We start from the raw sequence: 12080 nt of genomic DNA, 5'->3' as shown, positions 1-12080 counted from the left end.
GGTTGGGTCTTGGGCGCAGTTGGGTGTTCCAACAGGACAATGACCCCAAAACACACATCAAAAGTGGTAAAGAAATGGCTAAATCAGGCTAGAATAAAGGTTTTAGAATGGCCTTCCCAAAGTCCTGACTTAAACCCCATTGAAAACATGTGGACAATGCTGAAGAAACAAGTCCATGTCAGAAAGCCATCAAATTTAACTGAACTGCACCAATTCTGTCAAGAGGAGTGGTCAAAGATCCAACCAGAAGCTTGCCAGAAGCTTGTGGATGGCTACCAAAAGCGCCTAATTGCAGTGGAAATGGCTAAGGGACATGTAACCAAATATTGTCAGAAAAGACTAGGCAAAAACTGCTGATCGTAGAGGGGTGGAAGGCATGATGAGAATCCATATTTTGTGCTTATCTGGATAATTTTGGGGGGCATTTGCAGAGGAGTGTCCTTTACTTTAGATTTTTAATAATAAAGGCCTTGAGATGAGGCATTGTTTGTCTGATTGAGTGCTGCCCTTAACTGTCAGATTAAGGTTTTTTGTTTTGTTTTTTAAGAAAGAAAACGAAAAGAAATAAATAATATTGCATAAAAGCACACAGGCAAACATTTCCAAACCATTCCCATAAAGCAGTATGCACCATCTGCACAAAAGTATGAACACGATGAATCATTTATTTTTCAGACTAACCTGAATTTCAAAAAGAACTAATCTACACAAATAAATAATCTACACGAATAATAACATTTAATAATCCTAGGTAAAGAAGTCTCATTCATGACGTCCACACAAAGTATACTAGTCGTCTACAGGTAATCCCCCAGGTTATACTAAGGTGTGACGTTTTGGATTCCTCATGGTAAAAAAAATAAAGAAAAAAGGTCACAGCTGCAACTCAGAGCTGGCAGCAGCACCACACCATCAAGTGGTCATTCATATATATAGCTTGGGATGTAGACAGTCTACATCACACGTTTTTCAGTTTCACTTACGCCACCATAGTTTCCCCAGTAGATGGATAAACTGCAAGTGGAGAGTGGATGAGGTTTGAAATGAGAAGGAGGAAGAAGTCTTTTTAGTAAATGTAGCAGATTTGTAGCGATGTAGAACAGAACTATGGGATGTATGCACATTTCAAGATATCTTAGAATCAACACTAGCTATATGTGCAAAACTTTCATCATGAATTAATTGTGATTAACCACAACTAAGACCTCCACCAAAGAACTCCAAGGCTCATCTCATTTGCCAAAAGAAAAAATATGAACATGCTCAAAAACCTTCCAGAAATTCCAACGTGAAAGATTCACTGCCAGTCATCACAAACGCTTGATTGCAGGTCTTGGTGTCAAGGTTGACACAACCAGTTATTACATTTAAGAGAAAATTTCTTTTTCACACATGGCTTTCCCTTAATATATGAAATGATCATTTAAAAACTGCATTTTGCATTTACTCAGGTTACTTTTGTCTCACGTTAAAACTGTTCTTATGATCTGAAACATGTAAATATGTCACAAATGTGCAAAAAAACCCCAAAAAAACAAATACTTTTTTGAGGCAGCGCATATGCATCCGATTCATTTCAGCTCAGAGTCTCCACGCTGCTGGGTGGTGTACTTTTCTCCCAGATGTCTGTTTGCCCGCTACCTGCCAGTTTGATCCCCCTTTGAGTGCTCAGGAAGAACAGAAAGCACCACATATGTGAGAAGCAGTCCAATGGAAAGATCGATGGTTTTGCATGAAGCTGTTTGGTGCTGAATGAAATGATGTCAGATCTGCTATTACAGTTCATAATTTGAACTCTGACAAAGGTTAAAAACTGGTTATGGACAAATCAAGTGTGTGATCATGTATGAGTTGTATAGTTTTAATGTTTTATTTGGGAACAGAATCGTGTGTATGTGTAAGTTTGGTGATGGAGTTTTTATTATGAATGAATGATGATTTTTTATGAATTATTGTCTATTTTTTTATGTTTAAGGACAACAGATGGAAATTAGCCTTTGGCTATAATCTGGCATGTTTACATTCATGTAATTTTTTTTTTTACATTTATGTTCATTAACATGCACTGTCCTAAATAAATAAATTAAACGACAAGCAAATCAGTATTTCTTATTGGCTGCAATCATTGTAACAGCTTGCTAAAAGTAACAATTACAAACATTTTACCATTTCATTTTTTGCTAATATAGAAGTGCAAAACATGTTTAGAGCAGAGATGATTCATCTCAAGGGCGGCGATATTTCTGTTGCTGGACACTGTTGAAAGAACGTTATTCAGAGACAAGGCAGCACTCACCACATGCATCCCACCCTGTTGGGTAAATACAAATTCACCATAATGTTATTATTCCCATGAGTCAGCTCTGTGTTATTTACCACAGAAACACTGAGCTCACTGTGACATCAAAAAGGTGAAAGACCTGTTTGTTGATTCTACCTGGCATGTTTGGGTGGTGACCTCCTGGATTGACACAAGGCTGACTGAATGAAGAAAAAAATTAACAAAATTAACAAAAAAATTAGTAAATGAAACGTTTATTAAGGTTTTATAAATATAGGACAGTCTGGGCAGTGAGCACAACGTAATTTTACATATTTACCATGTAGAAAAACTGAGATGTGCTGTTGAAATTTCATTGCTTTGTCATATATTAAGATATTTCAGTGATCGTGTGTAGCTAAATGTTTTTACACGGACACAGGGGGATTTTCACTGGGCTGTACCCTTGACATCCCTCATCTACAGCATCACACATGCAAATTTAAGACTGACAGAGTCATAAGAGAAACACCAACCCATTACAGGAGGTAACAACCAAAGGGTTTATTTAACACTGAGCAGAGTCACTACACACACTAAGACACTGAGTTGGTGGGTGTATTCCATAATGAGGCAAATGTGTGTTTATTTTCATTGTTACGTGTCAGCGATTCATATCCCGGAGCACTCTGCTGCTCGGTGCTCAAACACATGCTCGGGTTGACGCTCTCATTTTCACAGGCACATGTGAAGCACACGGTTGGTTTTCCCTGATAGAGAAATGTCACTAAAAGACTAAAAACATCTGAGTTCCTCTCTCAGTAGCTGAATATTTGTACAGGCTCAAAGTTACCTTGTTCCCTTAAATGATCATAAGATGTAATTTATATATACATGCATGTGAAAATATGATTTACTGCAAATATACTCTTGATCGTGGCTCAAGAGCTGGCTGTTCATCTTGTAATCGGAAGATTGCCGGTTCGAGCCCCGACTCCGACAGTCTCGGTCATTGTGTCCTTGGGCAAGACACTTCACCCATTACCTACTGGTGGTGGTCAGTGGTCAGTGTCCGGCAGCCTCGCCTCTGTCAGTGCGCCCCAGGGCGGCTGTGGCTACAATGTAGCTGCCATTCACCAGTGTGTGAATGTGTGTGTGAATGGGTGGATGACTGGATGTGTAAAGCGCTTTGGGGTCCTTAGGGACTAGAAAAGCGCTATATAAATACAGGCCATTTACCATTTATTGTATTTACAGCAGACAGAAGTGTGTGTGTGTGTGAGTGTATTCCTGAGTCAATATACAACAATAACACAGTACATGTGAGGAAGCATTCTTTATAGTTTTTTCATATTTTTTAATCAAACCAACAACACTGTCATATAGACAACAATAGAAACTATAGAATAGATGCATTTTATTCAGTAAAAAAGATTCTATGTCAGAAACATGCACAGCTTTGAAGGTGAACTCTTGCTCTTTGGTTTATGCTTTTTAAAGAGGCACAGCCTCCATGTACAGCATCAGTGACATAAAACAAGTGTACGAATGAATGCAGTCAAAGTTGGGAAATAAAGAAACTGTAACTGTAATGTCCCATAAGGTGACATTTTTCTACAGTGTGTCTGTTTACAGTTTATCTGTGACAACAGAAACATCTGTGACGAGTTATTCATCTGTGTTTGAACTTCAGCAGACTGTCCACGTCTGCATGACTAAAAGCTTTGACTCGCTGACACGAGTGCATTACTGTAATGCATAGGTGTACCTAATAAAGTGGCTGCTGAACGTATTTAGTATGATGAGAGAACTGTGCCAGAATGATCGAGAAACACCAAACACATAATGAAGTCTCTCGCACAGATGAAGAACTTCTCTGCGGACATGACTCGTCCACACAAATAAATCCTGTGTTTGCAGAGAAACATGGCAGCTGACGGGCTCCGTGCATTTCTTCTGACGTTACAGACATGAAACATGAAACAGGATTGTTGTAGCTCCGCTGAGAAGCTACGCACTGCACAGCTCGTGGCGGATGATTAATACCTGAACATAGAAGAGAACGCTAAAACCAGCCAGCGTGACAAACTGACTGCTTTGGGCCTAACATACTTAAGAAATAAAGCTTGAGCTGAGCAGAAGCTCGTGTGTGCTGCTAATGCTGCTGTTGTCTTGGACAATAGTTACTGGCTCAGTAATAAGGCATATTGGATTTAGCTCGGCCATGCTTCATGTCCATAAGGCCTCTCTGGGCACACAGAAATAAAGATTTCATACAATGTCAATAATACACAAGTGCTGAGTTTTTCTTTACTGAATCTTCTTTCTCTGCAGTAAGCAAATATAATATTCATATTAAATAATATAGATTTTTGGCTAGTTCTTGCATAACACGGATCGCCACAGTAGTTGAATGAACCTCTCAGCTGTATACCAACAATAAAATCACAGATAAATTCACAATATTACTGATTTATTTATGGAGAACTAGTGAGAACCATTGTGACTTTATGTCCTCAGTTTGTTACAAAGTCTGCTCACGTGACACTCGGAAAAACAACCCCAGGTCTAAATTAAACCACCTGACAGGTGTGATAGCACAGTCCCCTCAGTTCTAGTTAAACTTGGATCATTTCTGCCCAAACATAACCCAAAAGTCCAGATGACTGAACTCATATATCTTCATGTATGCGGCCTGTTAGGGATCTCTCGGCTTTAGAGCTGTCTTACATGCTCATACCCTTTAATTGCAACTGCACTAGTTACACTACTGTGTAAATCTTTAACTGAACCTCAGCTGAATTTGAAAAAGAAGGAATAACCTTGAACCTGCAGAAGTATCTCCGGCGTGCCACATACACCCACACGTATGACTTTTTGGGGCCTGACTTCATGTATCATGTTAACATGATTCCTGCACCAGCGTCCGTCTCTATGATAACATCTACAGCAGAACGTACCATCTGTGAATCAAAGTGTGCCAGCAATACTAAACAAAAATATATTACAAGACACACAATAACCATTAACGACCAGAACAATAAAATAAGGACAGGAGCCACAGAAAAAAAAAAAAATCACATTACCACGGTGTAGCCACTCCCATGTGTGTGTTCCAGAACATTACCTCTAGAAATCTTCTTGACTTGTATAGAAAATTCATTTTTGTGTCCCATTAATGTTCTTTTGAAACAATAAATTGCTATTTCGACTCCTTAGCGACGCCTGCTGTTGCGTTCTGGACTCCTGCGGCTCCTCCTCTGTGCTCTCCTTTGACTTTTCACTGCAGCGCGGGAAAAACCAAACAAAGACTTATTATGAGAAATAACTTCTCAGTACGAGTCTATACAGAGCATGCTCACCATCAGTGCATTTCACTTGGGGCTCCTCCCACTGTCCGTCTGGTTGACAGCGCACCAGCGGTAGATGGCGCTGTCTAAATCCTGGATTGCACTGATAACGAATGATGGAGCCGATGGAGTACACCACCCTATTTTTGCCAAACATGCAAGCATTGGCCACCTCCGGCGGGGCACCACAGGACACTGAAGGTAGTACCAGAGGACATCGTATCAAACAATGTGTTTCCTGCAGTACGTATTGTAGGTAAAAAGCTAAAACATTGCTGCGTTAGTTAGCTCCGAGTCGAGTTTGTTTTTGCAGACCAACAGCCAAAATCCAACACGTTTGTTTTGTTAGGGTTAGGACTCTTTCACAGGGCCCAGTATGAGTCACACTGTAGGAAGCTTTAGCCAGTCTAATGCAAAAAGATAAACCTGCTCCACCTATGAAGGAGTCCAAACCACTGGACATATATTCTACCATTCAGATATCTGCCTTGTATTCATAACCAGAGCAAACAGACTAGACTAGACTTGAAGGTTTGATTCTCTACACCAGCAAGCAGAAGAACTGACACCACAAAAGAGCCAATCAGGAGAAAGTTCCCATTAATGGAGGGCGACCTTGAAGGACGTGGAGCTAACACTGCTAATTTTAATAAGTCCATAAACCGATTAAAGGGTCAGTGCAAAATAAATAATGATTTCTAAAGCTACTTTAGAATAGTCTAAGTATAAATATATAAATATAAATGTATACATTATACATGTATAACTATAAGAGGTCAGTTTTAAAGGTGACATTGTCAGGTACTGTGAGTCTGCCAGTGTGTGGTGGAGCTCCAGAGGTTTTGCTGAGCCAGCCTACCTGAGCCTTTCTTGCAGGTGAAGGGCAGATGATAACTACAGGGTACATCATTCCACTGGCCGTCAGAATGCCAGATCATCACCACACAATCTTCTTCAGAGTTCACGTAGTTGTCCGGCTGGTTCGGCCTCCAGTTCTCGTATTGCTGAAGAGACGAGAGCAAACAGGTAAACCTCAGAGTGTAAACAGGACCACAACAGCTTTACCAGTTGTCCTGTATGTCATCTTTTACGGCTACATTAGATTTTATTGTTTTGTCTTTTCTCAACAGCAAAAAGTTAAAAAAAACAATAGAAGCATTAATCAATGAAAATGTTTCCACACATAAAGTCGAATTAGACTAAAAAGCATAAACGGCAAATTGTCTTTGAATGGAATCGCTTCATGCTCACAGCTGTTACACACTCGTTTTCAGACCCCCGCTCTTTCGCTACTCAGGTTAAACATGATATATAAGTCACTCGGATAACTTAAAAATGTAATTGTTTGCCTTTTTTCGGTGTTTTATTTGTTCCGGAGTAAATTGGTTTGGCTGAGATCAAAGTTATTAGATTAAATAAAACTTTATTAATCCATCGGGTGGGTTCCTCCAGGATTTTCACACCGCTGAATAAACGTCAAACAGAAAACTGATTAAACAGAAGTGTGAGACGGTCGAGAATTTACGCCAGTGTCCTGATATATGTTAGATAGCAAGGAGCAGATGGCCGAGTTTATTAAACTCCACCAAGACAGCGGTGACGCAAATCTGAAGGCTAGACCGTCCCATTTCACAGCCTCGCACTTCTGGCCTTCTCGGTCTTTGAAGGACCCGGCCCACGTAGACCGCGGAGGCCGGGTCCTCCGAAGGATGCAGCCGACGTTTTGGGACACAGCTATGGTCAGCATCCTGACAGCCCAATGGACGAAGCTGTCTCTCAGTCTGCGTGTTCTGGCCCGGAGGCTCTGCAGTATCATTCCTGATGGCAGCAAACTGAAGACGCTGTTGAAGGGATGAGTGGAGTCACCTGTAATGCAGAGGACCTTCCAGATGAGGCAGGTGCAGTAGATCTCCTGGGGGGGGAGGCAAGAGAGGTCCCCACAATGCTCTCGGCTGCTCTCACTACCCGTTGTCATTTTTTCCTGCAGAACCCAGTGCAGGAGTCATACCACACAGTGATGCAGCTGGTGAGGATACTCTCAACTGTGCCTCTGTAGGTGCTCATAATGGGGGTTGAATCTCTTGTGGTTCTCAGTTTGCAGAGGAAGTAGAGTCGCTGTTGGTCTTCTCCACATTCAGGGACAGGTTGTTGTTGTTGTACCACTCTGCCAGATGGTTAACTTCACCGCTGTAGTAGATCCCGTCGTGGGTCAGCAGAGTGAAGAGAAGGGGGCTCAACACACATCCTTGGGGAGCCCCCGTATTCAGTGTTCTTGGGCTGGAGGTGTCGCAGTCGACCCGTACTGTCTGCTGTCTTCCTGTCAAGAAATCTAGCAGCCCGTTATACAGCAAGGTGCTGATCCCCAGCAGATCCAGTTTGTGAACGAGTTGCTGGGGAATGATGGTGTTGAATGCTGAACTGAAGTCTATGAACAGCACTCTGACATATGAGTCTCTAGTGTTCAGATGTGTGAGGGCTGAGTGAGGGGCAGTTGATTCCATCATCGGTTGAGCGTTTTGACCGGTATGCGAACTCAAATGGATCCAGGTTGGGGGAAAGCGATAATTTGATTTCATGCATGACTAACCGTTCAAAGCTCTTCATAATGATGGAGGTGAGTTTGACAGGATGGTAGTCCTTAAAGCAGGAGGTAGATGACTTCCTGGGTACAGTAATGATGGTGGAGGCTTTGAGGCATGTGGGAACGACGGCCTGACCCTAGTGATGTGTTAAAGATGTCTGTGAAGACATTTGTGAGTTCCACAGCATAGTCCGTCAGTGCTCGTCCAAGGATGTTATCAGGACCTGGAGCTTTGCGTGTACTGATTTTGGCAAGGGATCTCCACACACTGTCTGGGGATTGTGTCACCACGGTCTGCAGAGTGGGCTTGTAGTCTGTGATGGTTTGTATTCTTTGCCACTGCCTCCAAGTATCTCTGCTGTCGCTGAAGCTTTGCTGTAGCTGATGCCACGTGACAGGTTTGCTCTTGCTGTTCTTAGGCTCACCTAATTCCCAGCTCTGAAGGCTTGCATTTTTCAACCTTAGGAGCATTTAAACCTGACCTGTGAGCCATGGTTTCTGATTGGCCCGGACAGTGACAGTCCTGGTCTCTGTGACATCATCGATGCATTTTGGGATGTAGGCAATGACAGTTTCTGTATATTCCTGAAAGTCTGTGGTGTTGTCGTGTGTGGCAGCCTGTGGTGGAAAAGCAGTCTAGCAGTGCCTCTGAGGACCCTTCAGGCCACACCTGTACCTGCTTACAAACTGGTTTGGTGACTTTGACCAGGGGCCTGGGGGAACCCATGGCACACCTAGGGGTCCGCCTGTACTGACCCTTATGCAAAATAGGTGGAATTAAGACACAGTTCCAAAAGCAAACACAACTGATCAGTGCTGAGAGTGGTCCTGTTGCTGAGGTTGGGGTGATCCTGTAATCTCTTATGAACGACCTCCAACGCTTCTATGACTGGGATGCAAGTGAAGACAGATGTAACATCTCTCTCTCACTGTACATGTACTGTGTATAAAATTAGGAAAACATAACCTGCACAAACAAAATAATTTGCAGGACAAATGTTTGACATCAATTTTGTTCGATTTGAAGAAGGTAGGGGGGCCAACTTCCCTCACATGTGTTTATAAGGTTGGGAAAACCTGCAGTCAGCTGAGACTGAAGAAGTCACTTGGATGAGTGACGAAACATTTCTCCAACTGAAAATGTCCAGATGAACAGAATCAACCTTTTGGGATTTACTTACCTGGATGATTAAGCATGCATCAAGATGTTATTTTATTAATATTCTTAAAGTGATAGCAGCACAAACAAAAACTTTTGCAGCACAAACCAGCACAAACGTAGCACAAACGTTTGACATCAATTTTGTGTGATTCGGGTAATGGGGGGGGGGGGGGGGGGGGGGGCTGGTTGACCTTTTGACCTTTACATTTTCATTAATATCTTTAAAACAGAAGCAGCACAAACAACAATTTTAGCAGCACAAACCAGCACAAACGTAGCACAAACGTTTGACACCACTTTTGTTGGATTTGAAGAAGGTGGGGGAGGCAACTTCACTCACATTGGCCCCTAGCCCTGCCAGTGTAGCAGAAATGATGAGGATGATGATGGCAGCAGCAGCCGTTCTTCTCTGCGTGAGTAGCTTAATGTTGTCCGTGTATAATTTACGTTGAGTAGGCTAACCACGTTATTACATTAATACACGTAAGGAGAACTAGCAAACACCGTCGTAGTTACATGCGGCTGTCTTCTTGTTTGATGGCAGATCCTCCCTTCACCCTGGCCAAAAAGGCTAAATGACCAAAGAAAAAGTGGAAAAGAGCTAAACACCGTTTAAGCACCGGCACCATTTCAAAAGTACCGGTTTGGCACCGGTATCGGATAAAACCTAAACAATATCCATCCCTAGTGACACACTGGAGGGGAGCACAGCTGATCCTAATTCACAAGACAACAGGAAGACACAAGCTGACACAGTGATAACAGACACAGACCTTCAAAGTAAAACAGGAAATTCACAAAGACAAACTCAGGGACACAGACAAAGCACCAGGGGAACGACACAGGAAATAAACCTAGAACCATAGCTGGACTGGCATTTGCCCAATGAGCCGATGGTGATTTTTTTGTTTTTATGGGCAAATGTTTTGTTTTGTTTTCGTTTTGACGGTAACGGTATGAACACTGAAAGGTGGTGGATTGGCCAGATGCTGGGAGATGTGTAAAAGTGACTCAATTGTTTGGTGGTGGCTATTGCAGATTCAGTAACATTAGCAAGTGGTGGAGGCCAGCAGATGCAACACGCTGGCAGGTGGATGACGGAAAGGCAGGAGGAGCAGAGACCCGAGGCAGTGAACTGAACTCCAGGTAAGAAGTTATAACCTGCAGTCTATCTGGGTCAGATATAAACCAAGTTTAGGTGGAGTTTATTTTTGTTATGCTGACTTTTTACAGTCAGTTACAATAACTCGTACTGCGTACTAGCTAGCATGATGGAGTTTATATACTGCTGGGCGGGTGCTATGATGTTATTGATGTTGAACTCGTTTTATCTTATTTTATTTATAAGGTTAGTTATTAGAGTTTCCAACCGTCCTGTAAAAAACAGAATTGTCTCGTATTCAGAGAAAATATTACTAATATTAAATATTAAATAATATTATCTGAATCTTACAACAAACGTTTTCATCTGATGTCAAATGTATAGAAATCCATTATTGTACATAGTAATTTTTTTTAGGGTCCCATCATAATTTCTTCAGAAGTAGCCAAGTACTGTATATGATGCCAGTATTTTCCCACATTTTCTAGATACTGTACCAGTACTGTGTGTAAAATGGCATCAAAAAGTCAATTAAGTTTTATTCTTTCTGACCTGTCTTTCTGTCTCATTTCACTTTTTAAAGGTTGCCATGTTAGAAAAAATATTTTGCCCTGCCATGCTGTTTATTGATGTGGCAAATGAATGGTTTATGAAAATATATCTAAATCTGTCATCAGTAATCAGTAATGATCATGTCTCACCTCTAGTCTTCTCTGTCTTAATTTCAGGTTTTCACCATGTGTTGTAGATAGTTCAGGAGGTTAACTCGACCAACAGTCTACTTTCGGGTACTGTTTAGAATACCAGAATAGGGAGGATGGTGTAGGTTTAAGTTTATTAGACTGATACATATATACCAATAAGACAACAGCGTTTGTTTTCATTCAAAGGATTTATGGTTTTTCCTATAATACCTGGTGGGCCCGACTCTAGTCAAAATGCCTGGGCCGATTTTTTGTCCCAGTCCAGCCCTGCCTAGAACTGGAAACCCTGGAAATGAAACCTACATACTAATAAATATAACCATGAAGAAATTAAACATCAGATCAGCTAATAATAATAATAACGCCAAAACACAAAACGCTGGGTCAACTACCCAGCACCATGACAATGTTGCTGCCATCACACTCAAATTGTACGTTTCCTTAGTTCAAGCACTGATAGATTTTTGTTCTGACCCAGTGTGAATAATATCCTGTTCCCTCATCAGCGAGTGAAACACCAGTCCAACACGCCCACTCACCAGAGGAGTGCCGTCAGTCCACTGGAAGTCATTCTCTACGGTCTTGTCATTCAGCCCGATCCACTGGTAGTCTTGTGCATTTGCTGTGGAGACAAAACAAAGTGCCTCGATTCTCTCTCTGCTCCCGTCTCTCACACACATCCGACAAATACTCACCGTTGACAAAGTTCTGCTCTTCTGGGGAGATGATGCTGACCAGGTGGGCGTTGTGATCGCGGCAGCGCTGCTCCGCTGTCACCCACGTCTCTCTCTCGGTGAAGTGTCGGTAGCAGTTCCCCTGAAACTTAGTCCAGCCTTCTTCACACGGCTGCTCCTCTGAGGCCGCAACAGCAAAGAATGAGCACTGTGAGACCGCTCGCTCACTTCAGCGCACAGATTTCTC

The 12080-nt window shown here is 42.1% G+C and overlaps 1 protein-coding gene across 8 annotated transcripts in view; it reads right to left on the bottom strand.

Moving 5' to 3' along the window:
* Nucleotides 1-3593: 3593 nt before the first annotated feature.
* LOC146525101 (aggrecan core protein-like) overlaps nt 3594-12080 on the bottom strand; it is a 35904-nt gene continuing 27417 nt past the window's right edge. For all 8 annotated transcript variants that reach the window (XM_085165686.1, XM_085165838.1, XM_085166006.1 and 5 more), the window contains 5 exons: nt 11855-12013; nt 11699-11781; nt 6470-6614; nt 5623-5805; nt 3594-5543 (listed from right to left, as the gene is read on the bottom strand). In XM_085165686.1, the coding sequence (XP_085021812.1) occupies nt 5476-5543; nt 5623-5805; nt 6470-6614; nt 11699-11781; nt 11855-12013 (638 nt within the window). In that variant the 3' untranslated portion in view covers nt 3594-5475. The remainder of the gene's footprint in view (nt 5544-5622; nt 5806-6469; nt 6615-11698; nt 11782-11854; nt 12014-12080) is intronic.

Source organism: Neolamprologus multifasciatus, chromosome 1 (assembly GCF_963576455.1).
Source record: "Neolamprologus multifasciatus chromosome 1, fNeoMul1.2, whole genome shotgun sequence".
Taxonomy (NCBI): Eukaryota; Metazoa; Chordata; class Actinopteri; order Cichliformes; family Cichlidae; genus Neolamprologus; species Neolamprologus multifasciatus.
Note: the sequence above shows the minus strand (reverse complement) of the source record. Positions and strands in the feature narration are given on the sequence as shown.